We start from the raw sequence: 20,095 nt of genomic DNA, 5'->3' as shown, positions 1-20,095 counted from the left end.
TCAATCCCAAGGTAGCTTTCAGCTTAACTAAAAAGTGTGACCTTTCTTAGTTCTCCTTACCTAACATACAACATGAACCATTGTGAATTAACAGTCACTGTCATATAACTCACAAAATAATTCAACCATTGCTTTACCTGCACATATTTACATATCACTTATGAAAAAAAAATATATATCCTAGATACCATATATGAACAAAATGATGCAGAATCATAACTGAGTTCTGAAGGCTGTATCCAAGTCACCAGATGTTAAAAGTTATCTAACACTAAAGAGGACACACTAAAAAAAATGCAGCCTAAAAGAAATCCACCTTTTTAAAGAAAATATAATACAAATCAATAGTGCAATACAGTAATACCCCGCTTAACACGGTTTCGCTTAGCGCGATTTCACGTATACGCGATGCCTCGCCAGAGCCGAACTTTCACTTAACGCGGGTTTTTTCCACGTATACGCGGAGAGTGTCCGGCTCGAGAAGCTATTTTTAGATTCGCCCCACCCGCCACCCTGCCTGCCTGCCTGTTTTAGCTCATAAAATTCATGCAAATTACCCGGCCAGAATATAATTTACATTGCTGGAATTCTTACAATTTGATGATCATTTTGAATATAAACATCATAGATTTTGCATTAGACATACAAATTTTAGATATAATGTTTACTCTGAGTAAATATGTTATTTTTTGTGCAAAATATATGACATTTGTATTCAAAATATTCCTGGTCTTACAAGGAATCCAGCAATGTCAATTATATTATCCTAACTTTAGTTTGAGGTATTATTTATTACTAAAAAGGTAAATATTCTGGTTTTCCCACACATCTGGTTGGGACGGTTGGTGGGGTGGGGGGGGGAGGGACCGACCAACCATCTGTTTCATGTGAAGAATATTTTTTTTTTTATTAACTGAAGATATTTGTTTTAGCTCATAAAATTCATACAAATTACCCGGCCAGAATATAATTTACATTGCTGGAATTCTTACAATTTGATGATCATTTTGAATATAAACATCATAGATTTTGCATTAGACATACAAATTTTAGATATAATGTTTACTCTGAGTAAATATGTTATCTTTTGTGCAAAATATATGACATTTATATTCAAAATATTCCTGGTCTTACAAGGAATCCAGCAATGTCAATTGTATTATCCTAACTTTAGTTTGAGGTATTATTTATTAAAATTTAGTGGTTTTCCCCCAAAATTTCTCAGCGGGAAGAGCCAGTGAGTGTAGTGTGAGAAGAGGGGGAGGGAGTTGAGTCCATTATTTGAATGGACATTAACTTGGCGACTGTATTTCTCTTAAGTATTAATTGTGTGCATGTACCATCATAAAATTAAGATGTTATTTTTACTAGAACATAGGTTTTGTGTCGGAAAAAGTGGAGTTTGGGGGTCGGGCCAGTTTCTATTGGAATTAATCCCATATGTTCTGTTGTTCACTTAGCGCGGTTTTCACTTAACACGGTACCCTGTGGGTTTTATTGACCGCGTTAAGCGGCGTACTACTGTATACAAAAAAAGAATAAAAGATACAGAGGTAGATAGTTATAAAAGGCTGTACAGCACATGTATTATACAGGTATGGCACAAAATATATAAAACATTTCTTTTTTAACTACTCTCTACAACAAGTGTCATTCTGATCACATAAAAATTCCCTTAAGAATTAATAAGATTAGCTGAATCTAATTTGAAAGGGATCTAATAAAATACTGGAGACTCATAAAATGGGTCCAGTTCTACAGGGCTCAAGTGTATCCTAATCTAACTATTAGGATTAGAGCCCAATCCTAATAGGCCCCAGGTCTAATGCACTACAATCTTAATGGTTAGAATAGGATGAGTTAGGTAGGCTGGGGTTCAGAAGGAATGGGACCCATCTAACCTCTCTGAATCAAGAGCACATGGCAGCTAACAGCAACACACATGACAATCCAAACATCGTATTCTTAATATATCCAAGCACACTTCTGCTGCTTAGTGAGAAAAAAGTTTAGTTGGAGGAGTTAAAGTTATTTCAAAGAGTGTGGTTAATGTGGAAGTTGCAGAAGCAAAATGAAGGATTGCTTCTGAAATCCCATACTGTATTATGGCTGAGCACAGCATTTGGCAGATCATGTAATGTAGTCACCAAGACATTGTTTAGACCCAGGAGACCTGACACTAGTGGCCAGCATGAACTTACTTTCAGTCTCTCCTTCCCTACTGTAATAATCACCTCAAGAGTTTCCTCCTAGGTGTAAGACCTGGGATCAAAATAATGGAACAACCTTTCATGGAGGAGTCCCACTACTAGGAGCACATGTATGGAGGGATGTAATCCAGACTTGGGAAAATGGCAATTAATCTAAATGTTCACACTGCATGATCCAATCTGATATCGATCAACAAAGAAAACCCCAGATTTGTCCCTCTAAGTTCAGTTTACTGCTACTGCCAACAGACGGCAGTGTTTTCTTAAGTTCATAAAGCCCTGTTAAAATATAGCTAGAATATTCACCACTGAACAAGAACTTGTGATGACAATACTGTAATTTTATGGACTTAAAATTAACTTTCATTATAATTATATAAAAACTATTGTGTGTTAAAGTGTACACTTTGTATTTTTATACTGATAGCAAATACAGTACAGTATTGTATAACAAAAATAAATTCTACTTGACTAAATAATATTCATATTCACAAGACTACTGTATAGTTACAAGGGCAAAGGAGAGACCTTGTAAGATCTTTTTTTTATATAAATGATTTATTCTTGTAAGAGTCAAAACAAGAATTGTTCAGGACATCATCTCTATGATGACACAAAGCAACACACTAGTTTGTTAGCCAATACGAGCAATGGAAAAATGAAAGTAACAGTGAAAATGCTCTACATTATGAAGCAGAGACAAGGTCCTTTTCATGACAATGAAATTAGAAACATAGAAAAAAAATTATATTTGTACCTTTTAAGTTCTCATTATCTTTCAGTGGTATAAACACCTACAGTATTCATAGCCTGTAAACTTAATACAAATTTAGTCCTCTTTTAGCTCAAGTGAAACCTTAATGTAATGAACCTTACCATGGTCAAATTACAAAAAATTACACACCAAAAAGAAAAATGATAAAACTGATCACATACTTATTAAACATAGGATCATATTACTTGTAGTCAGCCCCAACAATAGCCTCTATTTCATCAGGGTGTTTTGGACAGGAGTTACTCAACACTTCTACCCCATCTTCAGTAATCAGTACGTCATCTTCCAGCCTGACCCCTAAACCCGGGTAGCGTGAGGGTACAGTTGTGTTATTTTCACTTATGTATATACCTGGAATAAAAATGCAAAACTTCAAATTCTTGTGTAAGTATTCATAAGATGTGTACATAACATCAAATGAAATTCCTTTGACAATGTGATTTTTTTTCTTCATATACATGACAGTAGTTCCATCTTCTTGTTTGAAAACAACACAATGAACCACAGCATAATTCTCTACAACTAAAGACTACAGTACTATGATAAAAGTGGAAATAAATTTATTAAGTGAAAACTTTTATAAGCTTGTATCTCCCATAAATCCAAACTAACATCCTGCACAGCACCAAGAAATAGGTGTGTCAAATTTGAGAGGAACTGATTCTGACAGAGTTGAGGTACCATCCAGACATGAAGACTCCACCATCAGGGAAATTACTTTACAAAAATGAATGACACACAACAACAATATATGTAGTGTATGTACAGTACAGGTAGTTCTGCTATAACGCGATAATTGTGTTCTTGTAAAATATCGTGTTATAGAAAATCGCGTAATAGAAATAACAGGGCTTATGGAGAAAATAGGGTTAGGTGCAGATTACTCGAAATCGAAAAAATTTAGTAGTTAGCCTAACACAAAGGATAGCACAGTCTAAATAAATGTTACATTCATATCTAATAATGAAATCATACAGTAAATTTAACACTTTACCTTGAAAAAATATGAATGTAACTTGATGGGGGAGAAGGGTGATTTTGAGGTTGATAACATCAAGCTTCTCTTCAAGTGTTATATCCTTTCTTTTACGATAATCACCGGGAATTCTATCATCAGAATGCTTTTTGGAGATATTCTTCTTTACCATATTCACAGTTAATACCACAAAATTGGAGAAATAGTAAGCAAAAATCGCGTTATAGCAAACAAGCGATCGCGTTATACAAATATTGTTCCGAATTCATAAATCGCGTTAGAGCAAATTCGCGTTATCAAAACACGCGTTATAGCAGAACTCACTGTACTATCATTAATTGTTTCATTAATTTTGAAAAGTGCCAGATTTCTAATTTTTCAAAGACCACATTGAAATTCTACTATAGTCAATGAATGTGGAAGGTTACTGCATTGACAATACACTACAAATACATCATATTATTACTGTACCTGGTTCGACTGTAATTATGCAGCCAGGCTTCAGGGGGCGATTTCTTGGAACCAGAGGTGTGTCATGAACATCCATTCCAAGATAATGACTTACATGGTGGGGACAGAATCCATATGCTGCCTAAGAATAAAGGAATAGTATTTAAGAATCTGAAATTATTACCTTAGAAACAATTATGAAAAGAATATTTTTAATATGCGAGGGTCTGCAACATTTTTAATTACTTCAGTGAACACAAAGAGAGACACATCTATAATAACATCACATATGTTGGAAAGATCAGGCACAAGATTTATTTTTTAAACACAAAACAGTAAACCCTTCTTATTCGCAGGTTCACAATTAGCAGTTTTGACTATTCGCAGCAAGCAGATGGTGGAAAGCTCGCGAGCCTCCGTGAGAGCACTACATGTCACCCCCACGTGCCTACAGCGTCTCCTCTTCTCTGTTTGTGCTTAACCACTGCCTGCGATGCAACATCTCTTATGTTGTGCTCAAAGCCACCAACCACCACTGCATCACCCTCTTCCAACATTGATCCAGATGACCAGCCTGAGGGTCTGGATGATCTCCCTCAACTTCAGTAACTACACATCATGCTGCTGTACTACAGTACACTTCATCAAGTTCCAAACTTCCACATACAAATGTAAGTAAGGGTGACTTAAGTTTCTCACAGACAGTACATATAGATATACAGTAGTGCACTATGATAGTATAAGTTACTATTTGCAGTTCTGCTGATTCGCACCATTGCTTGGAACCTAACCCCCCATATAACATGGGTTTACTGTATTGTACACAGACAAAACTCTTGTTGCTAAAAAATACTGGTGGAAAATAAGTACTACAGTACCATAAAAATAAGAGTAAGTGTGAGGCAACAGTAAAACCATACACCTGTTCTATCCTACCACAAAACACTAACTGCAGCGGCAACACAAAACTACGGTATACAGTTGTCATATTTTGTAATGAGGCCAAACTTAAACAGCAAAAGATTAGAAAAAATTCTGAACATTTCATTTTGGCATCTTTATATAGCTGCCACCTTCCAAAAAGATTTTGAATTTACTGATAAATAACAAAAAAACAAAAAAGGATTGTTGATTATTTCATACCCAATTTGAATGAGAATCTGATACAGTGTGTTTAACCTTAACCCTCATAACACATCAGTCATCATTACTGTATCATTATTTATTTAGTACTGCTTAAGGATGACAGGTACAAAATCTACTGGAAGGGAAGTGAATCTGGGACAGGTGGTGTAGGGGTCTTGATTACAGTACTAAAAAGTGGGAGGAGAAAGTACAGTACAGAACTTTGAGGTGAAAAGAGTGCACATGAAAATATGGTTCTGAAGCTACTGGTACACAAGAATCTGGTGACTGTTATATCTGCAGATGCCCACAGGCTGGGTTAAGTGATGAAGAGAAGGGCAAGGTATGGGGATAAGTTGATGTGTGTAGTGTCGTAGCTTGGCGAAAGGGAAATTGCATTACTGGTTGGTGACCATAAACAGCCATGTTTGTGAACACACTGTGGGTTGTGAAGGTGTGCATGGTGGAAAAGGTTACAGTATAAAGAATACTTGAGTTTGAGGATGCACTGAATAGTTGTATGCAACACATTGTTTAAGAAGTCGACTAAGCTGATAAGTATGGATCCGGTGGCACAAAAACCCAGGGTGATTTGTTAAGAAATCAGATAGGAAGCTTGTTAGGGGTGTAAAGGTAAGAGCAGGGGAAGAATGTGCCTTTAAGAAAATATTGCTTGTGAGTGGCATGTTGCTTAAAAGGTGCAGGGAGTGATATACAAGCATGTTCCATGAAGAGGAGTGTGAAATTTGAAGGGAAACACACCATACTGAGTTGAGAAAAGTGAAAATGGCCAGTAATAGTGTGAGGGTTAGTGTAGCGAGAGGCTGGGCCAAATAAAGAATGTTCTGCTAACTGTGGCAGTAACATGGTGGTGTAATAATGAAGTGGACAGTGACAAAGGAGAAAAAAAGATTGTGCAAGTCTTAGACGATGGATGGCAACAAGGAGAACCTGGAGGCCAAGCACAGGGCCAGAGGAGAGATCTACAAGGCTAAGAAGAATAAAGGGGATGTACAATATTGGTGAATATGCTGAATAATGCAGATGCAAGAGGTGAGGTATACAGAATAGCAAGGCATGTAGTAGGTAGAAACAAGGACATTGTTGGACAAAATACTAGGATCGACTGCTGAATGTGGAGTTTGAATGGGACAGGGTCTTGGGTCAACAAGGAGTAGCAGGTTTTAATAGCTACAAGATGGCAATTAGAAAGGTAATAAATTAAGCACAGAGGTGATATTTGTTTTTTGTTTTTATCCAAACAATATTTGTTGCACTGACACATCAAAATACGAGTGTTAGATGTTTTGACATGTAATTGCCACAAGTATTATTGTTTGACAAAAACATAAATAAAATACATCAGCTATGTGCTTGTTTGACATTCATTCTTCATTAAAATCATATAACTGTATATATAGTGCTACTCACTCTCATCAACTGTCCATCATTGAAGTTGAGAGGCAGGATACATAGTTCCTGTAGCACTTTACCAAGCTTAGTACACATAATAGAGAACAGCTGGTCCAGAGTAGGGCGCTGAATACAGGCATTTATCACAGTTTGTTGTACTTCGAGCACTGCCTCGTACACATCCCTCTGAGCTGGTGTAAACTCCCCACTGACAGGCCAGGTGCGAGTAACATCACCACTGTAGCCCCGGAACTCACCTCCTGTATCCAAGTACATTGTTCATAATTAACTTTAACATAAAAGTTCAATAAAATTCTTACACTATCGTATATTTACTAACAATGGTGGAGTAGACAATATTTCTTAAGACTTGCTAACACTCTCCTGTTATGTTGTAGGGTGGCCAGAGTTAAGAGTACTGTACTGCTCACTTGTCTTCATCTATTTACTTCAACTATTTTAACTTCTTCATTAATATGTATATTTATCCCCTCTCAATTCAAGTGCTTCATTCTTTCACCTCATCCTTTCATCTCTTTGGTCTTCTTCCCCCCTCTCCATTCTACCATCTATCTCTTGACTTACACACCGGTACTCTTTTCATCAATTCTCCATTTCCTCTTTCTCAATACAGTATGTCCATCCCATCTCGACAAACTGTATTCACCTCTCTATCTGACATAACTTTAATTTCCACATCTACTATATCCTGCATCCTATTAACTCCATATATTATTTTCCAATACAGTTGCAAACAAAAGTCCCGTTGCCTCTCCTACTGCTCCACGAACCCCAAGATTCAGATTCGTGAATCCGAGATAGTAGACACTGATATATTATTCTGTCCACAAATGCTTCAAATTCACAAGAACTGTATGAATCTCGGGGTTTGTTGAGCAGCAGAAGAGATGACAGGACTCTTGTTTGTGACTGTGCATTACTTCTGTCACTTCTAACATGTTTCTTCCTTTTGCATCCTGTCTACATTTCTCTCATATAACAAAATCAACTCAAATATTCCACTATTTTATCCCTTAATTCTATCTCCTTTGATTGATTTATTCTTCTCCATATTTTTCTTAATACACTTTTTTTCCCTTCCATCTTGCTACTCTGTGATTCAATTCATCGGCAATTATTCCATGAGCTGAAACGTCCACATCCAGATACAGTTGTACCCCGATTTACGCGGTCAATTGAACCCACGGGGTACCGCGAAAAGTGAAAACCGCGTAAAGTGAACAACAGAACATATGGGATTAATTCCAATAGAGACTGGCCCGACCCCCAAACTCCACTTTTTCCAACACAATACCTATGTTGTAGTAAAAATAACATCTAAATTTTATGATGGTATGCTCACACAATTAATATTTAAGAGAAATACAGTCGCCAGGTTAATGTCCATTCAAATAATGGACTCAAATCCCCCCCCCCTCTTCCCAGCTCACTGGCCCTACCTCTCTGAGAAATGATTGGGTGAAACACTAGATTTTAACGTTTAGTAATAAATAATACCTCAGACTAAAGTTAGGATAATATAATTGACATTTCTGGATTCCTTGCAGGTCAGGGAATATTTTGAATGTAACTTCATATATTTTCCACAAAAGTTAAAATACTTGCTTTGTGTAAACCAAATTATTACATTAGATCTAAAATTTGTATGTCTAATGCAAAATCCATGATGTTTATATTCAAAATGATCATCATATTGTAAGAATTCCAGCAATGTAAATTATATTCTGGCCGGGTAATATGTATGAATTTTATGAGCTAAAACATATATCTTCATTAATAAACAAAGAAATATTCTTCAAGGACACTATCTGTCAATCAAAATACTCGGCCCTAGCTGGGTCGGTCCCTCCCTTCCTCCCCCCCACCCCCCACCTTCCCTCCCTACCAGAGAAGCTTTGGGAGAAAATAGTAATTTACAATTTTAGTAATAAATAATAACTCAGACTAAAGTTAGGATAATATAATTGACATTTCTGGATTCCTTGCAGGTCAGGGAATATTTTTAATGTAAACTTCATATATTTTGCACAAAAGATAAAATACTTGCTTTGTGTAAACCAAATTATTACATTAGATCTAAAATTTGTATGTCTAATGCAAAATCTATGATGTTTATATTCAAAATGATCATCATATTGTATGAATTCCAGCAATGTAAATTATATTCTGCCCGGGTAATTTGTATGAATTTTATGAGCTAAATAAAAAAATAAAAAAATTATACTTCACGCGTATATGAGTAGATGCACCGCAGAAAGTGAAAGTCCGCTTCTGGCAAGGTACCGTGTAAAGCGGGGTAATACTGTATATTAAATACCTCATTTCCTCCACTGTATCTTGATTCAAGCTGACATTTATTCACTTGTCTACTTTCTCAACTTATTGCCATCATTTTATTTCTATTTTCATATTCACTATCAACATTCTCCTTGTACGCGTTCCTCTTAAACTCATTCACAAACACATTCAACTTTTCTTCTGAGTCATTCACCAGGACAGTATCATTTGAAAACAACAGCTGATTCACCTCTCATTTATAACCTGTACTGTATTTCTATTTGTCAGACTTAATCCCCTCTCCAGCACTCATGCTTTCATCACTCTTCCCTGTGCATGAAAATACTTAAAAACTATGGACATCTACTTTAACAACTTTTGCCTTCTCAATATACTTTGATACATCCTTCACTCTCCTTATAAAAAGTCAATAATTTCTCATTTACCCCAGCCACATTTAATATCTCGTCTTTTTTCTATCGGTTTTAATAGCATAACCTATCTCTTGAACCATGAATTCCAAACAATTTATTTCCCTTACCCAAAATGTCTTCTTTTACGTTCCTTAACCCTTACGCCCCGGTTGACGTTCTGGAACGCCGGGCCGGCGCACCCCGGGTGACGTTCCAGAACACTCGCCTTTTCCCACGACTGTTTAAATGCCCAGCCCAGGTTATCAGGTTCCAGTGTGACTATTTGCCTGTCACACCACACACTCAGCCACAGGGAAGCTTCCTGAACACAATTATCTACTTTTGTTTGTTTCATTTTTATTGTTTGTCCATTTTATCATGTTGTATCAAAGTAATATTGCTAAAAGTAGCACACAGGCAGTCCCCGACTTACGACGGTCCAGGTCGTAAGTCAAATTGGTCGTAAGTCGAAAATGCGAAAATAATACATAGAAAATCTAAATTGGGTGTCTCTTTTTCTTCTCAGCACCACAAAACTCTCACTTTTAAGCTTGCCAGCCATTTTAAAGAGAATTACAAACGAAAATTTTGTCAGTACACAGCACGATCACTAACGTCGGGACTCGAAAATACGTAATTGGAAATTTTTTTGGTACGACTGAGGCGATCGTATGTCCGGGTGGTCGTATGTCAAATAGGTCGTAAGTCGAGGAGTAACTGTACAGTAGGTAGTTGTATTGTAATGTAGTATTACTGGAAAATAATGCTATGATTATGTTATAAATGTATTTATTTGTGGAATTATTATTATTTGATGCATTACTTGCTCTACCAAACACAAAGACAGCCAGACAGGCTGGCGACAGACTGCGTGTGTGTTGCCAAGCACTTTTTATGAAAAATAATGCAAAAAAAAAAAATATTCTAAATGAATTATTTACAGTACTGTACATGTATATCAAATAAGTATTATGATCAGTAAATATATGCATTACTGGCTATCTTGGACGCAAAGGCAAGCTAAAAATAGCTACTAAGTGCGTAGGTGACCATGAGCGTCAGCTGTCAAGACAACACTGTCCCCTTATCTCCCTCCCTCAGCACTGCCAGGGAAGTTTCTAGAGGATCAATATATATTTTTTTCTCTACTCCTCTTTGATTGCTTTACCATTTAAAAAGGTAAAAAATTGCCTTTGGAAAAGTTGATTTTTCTCGATTTACCCCCGGGTGAGGGGTACTGCCAGCGACACCCTAACCCGGGGCTTAAGGGTTAATACAAACTCTTGAAACATATTCTCATCCCTTACTAAACCCACTCTGCTCTTCCCCCAATATACTCTCTGCTTTTATGACAATTCTTTCAACAATAATTGCAATACACTTTCCCTTGTATACTCACAGCTTATTCCTCAATAATTTTTGTACTCATCATAACAACTTAATTACATGACAATTTTTTTTTAGTTTACAAACAAAAAATAGTTACATGCACTACTGTCAAGGACTACTGACCTGCATCCATCAACACCATTTCCCCAGGATTAATGATTTGATTGTTATTAATGTAATGGATTATATTTGCCCTGGGACCACCAGCAACAACAGGAGGATAAGCCAAGTAATCTGCTCCTCTCATTCTACTCTGGTAATCCACTATAGCAAATAACTGGTGTTCCATTACAGGAGCTCTTGTAGCTCGCATAGTGGCTGCTATGGATTCTCCACTTATTCTGCAAGCTCTTCTCATCAATTCTATTTCTGCAGGAGATTTGACAAATCGAAGTTTATGGAGATGAGATTTTGGTGATTCCATTCCTCCTTGTCTACCACCAAGCAACCAACCTTGCAACTGGCGTTGGATTTCTGGGTTGGGTGCACCCTGAGAGTGATACCATAAGGTAGGAGAGGTTAGATCAGATTCAAGATGACCAAGATAACGTGTAAGTTCACCGAGTGGTAGCCCAGCATCTACACCCCAGACATCTGGGGCATTTGAGGGGCCAGTGCGTGGGCCATCCCATAATTCTTGACTAGGTTCATGATGAGGGGTGAACATTACAGATTTATGAAGTGGAGCCCTCTTGCCTGGCAGTGTGTGTAGCATAAGAACACAATTAGGCTCCAAGCATCCTGACATATAGAGCATGTCAGTGTCCTGAAAATTAAAGCTTTCATCATTCATATTACTATGCTGACAATCACTGTCAATAGTCCCAATTGTCAACCTCCCAAAGCAGACTAAAATAATTAGACTCAAGGTAAACCCACATTAAGCATCATGCCCATTCTGCTACATACAATGGGTTGCATCTTTGCCATAAAAGATGATTTTAGAGCTGTGAATCTTTTCTTTTAAGCTAATAATAAATCCCAAACTGTACATCATAACGAGAAATTCATAACATACATTTCCCATAAAGATTTGACACAAGCTTCCATATGTGCCCAATTCAAACAGTTTTATTCTTCATGGACTACCTTTAATATGAAAACAAAAACTTGAGAAAAAAGTGTAGCTATGTACTTTTTACCTTCCCTACAATTTGTGGGTTGGCAACAAATGGATGAACTTAGCTCACAGCATTGACATGACTAACTGGGTTTAAAATTTTTATTAATTTATGAGGATTCTGCATAAAGGCACCAAGGTTGTGCATAGTATCCAGTTCTTCCTCCAGGTGCTGGACAACAATCATTACTGAATCAGGAGGGCTAGTGGGGCTACTACATATACTCAGGCTTTCGTCTCATAGATGAGAAATAATAATAATAAGCAGCATTATATAAATAAACCAATATTAATACAAAGGTCTGACGACCCAAGGGAGCAGAACAAAGATAAAACACCAATAAGAAAGATGAAGCTATCTGGTTGAGCCCAGATTCTTTCTACTCCTGCTGTATTTCAGTTTCACCACTTTTCCCTCAACCCCTAATAATCTTCTTTCACCTCTTAACTAAGACTTCGTACTCGTACTCATAGATGAGACCACCTGCTCACTTGTTCAGGAAGGTTATTCTATACAGAGGGTCCCTGGGTTTTTAAGTCAGATTTGTACGTACGTCGGAACACATGCTATGTGCATACTGTACTCACAGAACAATGTTTAAAATCCCACTATATCATATACATCTAAAATCACTTAATTTCAGAGAAAAGAAGAAATAGAATGACAAAATACAGTAAATGAAAGTAAAAAATAAGTCATCAGGCAAATAAAATATTGTAAATTTCAAGTTTAACCCCTTTTGATGACTTATATAGAGTACTGTATAGTGATAAATTCTTTCAAGACCTAAGGATCACAAACTAGTGCCCAGGGTGTGCCTTAGTCTGTCGTCCTGTGAATGGGTACTTAATTTTACAGTTGGCTATATGAAGGCGGACAAGATAAGTGCCAGCCACTCCGCCTCCCTTGTTTAATGAAGGTTTAGTATTCAAGGATACTGTATCCACAACGTCCCCAGAGGGCCATCTCATATATAGAAACCATGTTTACTTTCACCAGACCATGTCAAACATAGGAGTAAAGTCTTGTGGCATACATATCATACAAGTGATTAAAACACCAAACCAGAGTTAACACATCAACATCAATATTCACATACAGTACTGTGTACTCAAATAATTCAAGAAACTCATATCTTACAATCTTACATAGACATTCAAGACTATATTTATATGAAAATATATAAATTCAGCACAATCTAAGAGCTCCATCATAAAAACAAGGCCACAATGACTCAAAAATAATGTAGCACTTACCTGTCTGTACAGGTAAGGAATCTTGTCTATCATGTATCTCTTGGGAGTGGCAGGAAGAATGACAACATGGTGTTTACCTTCTTCCTTCCCCAGACTCTCCATCAGCTTGTGTCGACGTTCACTATACTCCCCACGAGAGATGCCATATGTGACCTGAAATACAAATTTACTCTGTGATCATGGTTTGGCATGACTAGAACACAATAGGTGCAAGTGCATGCTGAAAGCTCTATTAGCTATGCAATCCCTTTTCATAAAATAAAATTAGGCTAAATACAAGATAACTAAACCTGCATTACTATCTTTTTACCAATTAAGCATAAATATATATAAGTTATATCTTTAGTATCACTGAATCTATTCTCAAGTCAAACAGTATTCTTGCTAACATAAAGTTATGATGGTGTAAAAGGATTCATTTATTGACAATAACAGGATGTAAAGAATATCATTATCACTGTGGCAGCTGTACAATATCCTTAACATTAAAGTTAACAATTAATAATGACCTCGCCAGGTTGGACGAGGTGAGGGTGTGTGTGAGGCGTGGGTTGTCCTGTGCGGATGAGTAGTGGTGGTTGTTCCACTTTAGTAAGTCTTGATACCTCTTGTTTCTGTTCCCCAATCTGACTTACGGAATGACACATTCGTTGCTTTACCACAGAGATACCTGTAAAATAATGAAGTGAGAAATTTTGTAGTGGACGTCTCCCCTACAAACTAACTGCGTAGCAGCCCACCACTGCTATCACATTCCAATGTGCCGCCTTCCCTAGCAACCAACCAGATGTTACCGTATCTTAGCAACGAAACTATTCACCGGCTACTTCTCGGGTTTTCCCACCATGACTCATAGCGGCTGCTGCGGGGTATATAAGCTCTGTCTCTCCCTTGAGATTCACTCTGACCAATCTTCTTGAACAAGCAACACCTCCTCCTCTGCCGCTGCCTGGCGACCCTCGCCTCTCCTCCGCCTGCCTGGCGGTCCTCGCTCCCGCCAGCGAGCATGTCCTTCCCTGAGCTTCCTCACCAACCAACTCTCATTCTGGCCCATCTTCCTGAACAAGCAACATCTCCTCCAGCAAGCTCCACGCTGTTAACATTTCATTCAACCAGGAGGCCAGCAACAGGCAACATCTTCTCTAACGAAGCTCCTGCACATCTACCTCCTTCAACAAGTTACTCACCGCACGTCTCTACCAAGCAGCCCCTCACCACACGGCACCTCCAGCACCAGACTGTCTATCATATAACTTATATATTATACAAGAAAACCACATTAGAGTTTCCTTCCATCCTGAGTGCTAGACAACATTAATATCTCGATACCCCTACAATGGTGACTCCCGGAGATAAGCACTCACACAGGATGGAGGAGACACTGATCACGCTCCCTGTCTTCAAGCAGACACCGGCTCCTCTTCCTGCCCCAAGCACCACATTCTGACGACCCCAGCACACCCGTCCTGCCTCAGACGCCGACCCCGGCCCAGCAGTACCTGCCGTGAGGGAAGCACACAACATCCATCGCCTCCACACCCCCTCTTTTCTCCCTCAGGTACTCCCTGCTAATGTCCTGCACCCTGCTGCTGTCGTGGACCCAGCTGCTGTCACGAGCCCTAACCCGCTTCTGCTGACCCAGCCCTTGCTCCTGATCCAGGCCCACACACACCCCAGCAGGCGCATCTGACGACCCTGTACCTGTCGTGAGGGAAGCACAACATTCATCGCCTCCACACACCCTTTTTCTCCCTTCTCCCACAGATAGTGTGTATCTAGACAGTTGTATTTCAGCGATCGGCTCATCACGCCATCGCCGTTGTCTCACATGAGGCATGCACCGCCCGGTCTTCCTCACATGTGCTAAGCAACTCTACAATCAACAAGTCTCCTACACCGCCTGGAGGGGAGGGGGAGTATTGTAGTGGACGTCTCCCCTACAAACTAACTGCGTAGCAGCCCACCACCTGCTATCACATTCCAATGTGCCGCCTTCCCTAGCAACCAACCAGATGTTACCGTATCTTAGCAACGAAACTATTCACCGGCTACTTCTCGGGTTTTCCCACCATGACTCATAGTGGCTGCTGCGGGGTATATAAGCTCTGTCTCTCCCTTGAGATTCACTCTGACCAATCTTCTTGAACAAGCAACACCTCCTCCTCTGCCGCTGCCTGGCGACCCTCGCCTCTCCTCCGCCTGCCTGGCGGTCCTCGCTCCCGCCAGCGAGCATGTCCTTCCCTGAGCTTCCTCACCAACCAACTCTCATTCTGGCCCATCTTCCTGAACAAGCAACATCTCCTCCAGCAAGCTCCACGCTGTTAACATTTCATTCAACCAGGAGGCCAGCAACAGGCAACATCTTCTCTAACGAAGCTCCTGCACATCTACCTCCTTCAACAAGTTACTCACCGCACGTCTCTACCAAGCAGCCCCTCACCACACGGCACCTCCAGCACCAGACTGTCTATCATATAACTTATATATTATACAAGAAAACCACATTAGAGTTTCCTTCCATCCTGAGTGCTAGACAACATTAATATCTCGATACCCCTACAATGTACTGTAAAGAAATCTCAGAAATAACAATTGAATCCTGAAATCCCATCTTATTGTCAAGTCTAAATTGGGTGACTTAAATACAGTAAGGTCTTGTCCAACGTGGGATTATCCAACATATATTTGGTTAAACAGTACATACAAGGCTTCAATAAATGTGATTAATAATTTTCCAAACACTGATAAGTTTTTTACACAAGTTAGCTAGCTGGTCCATAGAATGGCCAAGCTAACTTAGCACTTAGCACTTTCGCTGCCAAAATATTACACCTTCCACAATACCAATGAAACGATGATTCATAGCTTTTCATCAGGAATTTGTAAATGTCATTTTATTGTAGGTCTTATAAGAAGGTTGTCCAGATATCTAGACGGGCACAGGTCAAATGACCCACAACGGGGCCTGGGGGGGCGAAAAAATAAGAACAGAAAGAAATTAAAAATAGAGAAGAAAGCCGGTTTTAGCTATGTTACGGATGTGTGATTTCCAGGACATATTGGAGGAAATGGTGAGGCCTAGCATATTTATTTCAGAATTTGACAGAATGATAGCGTCCTGAAATGTAATTGGTGGGAAATCATCTTATTTAGAAAGTGTAATTGGTAAATACTGAGTTTTATTACTATAGAATTTTACCAAGTTTGTACCTCCCCATTCAGAGATGCTGCACATATCTGCATTGATAGAAGTAATGATATAAGCTCTAGAAACAGATCTAGTTTAAGAGTTAGGAGGAAGGGGAAAATGTGAAGAAGAGTGAAGAGTAGAATCATCAGCGTAAGAATGGATAGAATTAGTTTTGGTGTGAAGTAAATTATATTATTGATAAAAATAAGGATGAGAGTAGGTGAAAGTACAGAACCCTGTGGAACACCACTATTGATAGAGAAAGAGCGATCCCTCGACAACAACTGCCATGGATCGGTTCTCAAGGAAGCTAGAGATTAGAAAACAAAGTGGGGGAGAGAAACCATAAGAGGGAAGTTTAGAAAGCAAAGATTTATGCCATACCCTGTCAAATGCTTTGGAGATGTCAAGGGCCATGATGAAAGTTTCCCCATAATCCCTAAGAGAGGATGACCAAAGACGAGTGCAATAGGAGAGCAGATCACCAGTAGATCTCGCCTGGCGAAAGCCATACTGGTGATCCGACAAAAGAGAATGGCGTTCAAGGTGACGGAGAAAATGGGAGTTCAAGATAGTTCTGAAAATCTTAGAGAGGGATGAAGTTAGGGCAATGGGACGACAGTTAGAAGGATTAGAATGGTCACCCTTCTTCGGGATGGGCTGAACCAAGGCATGCTTCCAAGAAGAAGGAAAAGTTTGGGTTTTGAGGCAGAGGCAAAAGAGGCGAGCAAGCACAGAGGCCAGAGCTTCAGCACACTCTCTCAGAACACGAGGGGGTATTCCGTCCGGTCCTTGCGCCTTACTCACATCCAACCTGGATAACACACCGCAAACCCAGCAAGTGGAGATTATAAGAAAGTGCATAGGTTCAGTAGGAGGAGCAGGGGTAGGAGGGATAAAGTGGGAATTGTCTAAGGTGGAATTAGAGGAGAATAAGGTGCCAGAGAGATTGGCTTTGTCAGGGGGAGAGTTGGCTATAAAGTTATCAGATCGGAAGAGAGGAGGAAAAGAGGGAGTGCAGAGGTTGTTACAGATGTTTTTGGTTAAGGACCAGAACAATTTATTAGAGGAAGAATTAGTCAGGACAGCGATCTTTCTTTCTAAAAAATTCCGCTTGGCCCTTCGAAGAATAGCCTTACAACGAATCCTAGAAGTAATGAAAGAGGTGTGGGTAATAGGAGGAGATGGTTTCATAGCTCGATGTGCCCTATCTCTCACCCTGCATGCAAGAGAGCATGAGCAATCAAACCATGATTGTAATGTGAAAGTTTTGGTAGAAGATGGGATAAATGCACTTATACCACCCTGTATAACTCCAGCAATGCTGTCAGCACATACCGAGGCATCCCGAGTGGAAAAGCAACATTCATCCCAAGGAAAGTTGGTGAAGAATTCTCGCCTGGAGTACTGTCACCCCGTTTGGTCCCCAAAATATGCTAGAGACTGTCAGTTGGTTGAAAATGTCCAAAGGAGGGCCACCAGACTGGTGCTTGCACTACAGCACCTCAGCTACCCAGAGATTAGAACGCCTGGAACTGACTAGATTATTATACAGACGGGCAAGGGGTGACTTAATTGAAGTGTATAAGCATCTCAGAGGGTACTCCTCAGTTGAGTGCACATACCTGGAGCTGGCAGACATCAGCCTCTCAAGGAGTGATAATTGTGAATTCTTGGAACAATCTGCCAGAGAGCCTTCTAAGACTTGACCAACACTGGAGCAGGTTCAGATATATTCAGGAGCCAGTGCATGCCCAGTACTTGTCAGCAGTGCCTAACAGAGATGTGACCGATTGCCCAAGCAGTTAACAAGCCGATCAATGGAGAAGAGGATAAAAAAAACAAAAACAAATATGTGGGTAATTACTGACTGACCCGCCACTGAGTTTTCATAGAAAGCGAATTTAAAAACACTGCAATTTCACTGTGTTTTATAGTGGACACTGTCGTAGTTTAGGCATATGTGTTAAAAAGAAACGGAAGCATTATGAGAAGACCTCACCAACTTCACCTAAGAAATCTACCTAACCTTACCTAACTTCCTAGCAGTGGGGTTCCACCCTTCAGATACCCTGGCATATCAAACAACAAGACCTTACAATGATATGGTGTAATTTTAAGTCTTTTGTGGACGCGAGAGCAGTCGCCCAGTTCGTGTAGCTAATAAACGTACAGTGATCCCTCGGTTAACGAATTACAGTACCTTCCATAAGATTCTTCACTTCGTTTAACGAGCAATCCCTCAATTAACGAATTCCTTACGAGCGCCCCTCAACTTGTTTTCGCTTGCTCACTAGCTGTTGTATGAGTCCGCCAATACAGTAAATATCAAGAAGTTTGTACTATTCAATAATTTTAAGTCTTATATTAAAATTCTTAGTCATTTTAACAATTATTTAACATAATTGAAGTACAGTCATGCGCTGGTTAACGTCTGACCGAACAACGTCCGATCAAATATACGTCCGTGCCCCCCCACCCCCCCCTGACCAAACATACCCAACCTAAAGGTATGTTAGGTCAGGTTCTATTAGGTTCAATGCATTGTCCTTCCATTTCTGTGCTTATTTGTATGCTATTAGTGCAGAAAAATTTTCAACGATTTCTACAAACTCCTTCTGGTGTTAGCCCTAAACTACACCTTTACCCTATATATAAATAAATGTGTGACACCCGAGACCTCATTAAGTAAACTAGCTACAGTATTGTTAAAACAATCAGAATGGACCTTGACCATCACACTCATACAGTCTTAAGCACTATATTACGAATTCAATTACAACACCATTTGCACACAATCAAAGATTTCACCTCACTTATAAAACGAAACTCATCACCATACCATAGAGACTTATTTTCGACCTGATACACGAGAGTAAAGACGTCCTCATCGCCTCCATGGTGGTTTGTTTTGGTGATCAGCTGCTGGACTGCTGGGCCTGGGACTATGGGTCCGACTCCCTGTGGGTTGGCCAACTTACCTCAGACTTCGGGTATAATAAATCGCCTGTAGTTTTTAATTGTGTGTAAAAGATACGCTTTATTGTGAGATTTCAAAGCTTAATCATAATAGCAGCAAAGTAACTGTAACAAATACTCGTCTCTTAAGGTAGAGCAAAATATTATGGAGTATAATGTCGGTTCCCACGAGACAGTAAAAGTCTCAACCGTTCCGACAGTTGTAACAGTATCTTCCCTGCTTCAGTTATCCCATCAATATTAAATAAAAAAAATCATTCCATATTAAATCATGCTACGAAAATGAGGGTCTGGTCAGCAAAACAAGGAGATGTTTGCATATTCATATGATCGCTTGATATTTATTTCTAGAAATATTTGGGGAATATAAACATCCAATCTAACATATTTTACAAAAGGAAATATTCTTGTATCAAACTTCCTTACAATTAACCTGATTCTGATCTTACTGTTTGTCCAGTCATCTCCCGAATATCATTTTTTGGACCCCACAAACTATC

At 39.2% G+C, this 20,095-nt stretch overlaps 1 protein-coding gene across 1 annotated transcript; it reads right to left on the bottom strand.

Moving 5' to 3' along the window:
- Positions 1 to 1,429: 1,429 nt before the first annotated feature.
- LOC121864985 (xaa-Pro aminopeptidase 3-like) lies at positions 1,430 to 19,703 on the bottom strand. Its single transcript, XM_042364236.1, has 7 exons — positions 19,459 to 19,703; positions 13,936 to 14,096; positions 13,427 to 13,579; positions 11,173 to 11,815; positions 6,968 to 7,209; positions 4,433 to 4,553; positions 1,430 to 3,336 (listed from the first exon to the last, which is right to left on the bottom strand). The coding sequence occupies exons 1-7, from the start codon at positions 19,514 to 19,516 to the stop codon at positions 3,167 to 3,169; spliced, it is 1,548 nt and encodes a 515-aa protein (XP_042220170.1). The 5' UTR covers positions 19,517 to 19,703; the 3' UTR covers positions 1,430 to 3,166.
- Between the last annotated feature and the right edge of the window lie 392 nt (positions 19,704 to 20,095).

This window comes from Homarus americanus, unplaced genomic scaffold (genome assembly GCF_018991925.1).
Source record: "Homarus americanus isolate GMGI-L3 unplaced genomic scaffold, GMGI_Hamer_2.0 scaffold2539, whole genome shotgun sequence".
In the NCBI taxonomy this organism is placed as follows: Eukaryota; Metazoa; Arthropoda; class Malacostraca; order Decapoda; family Nephropidae; genus Homarus; species Homarus americanus.
This window is presented reverse-complemented; position numbering and strand designations above follow the sequence as displayed.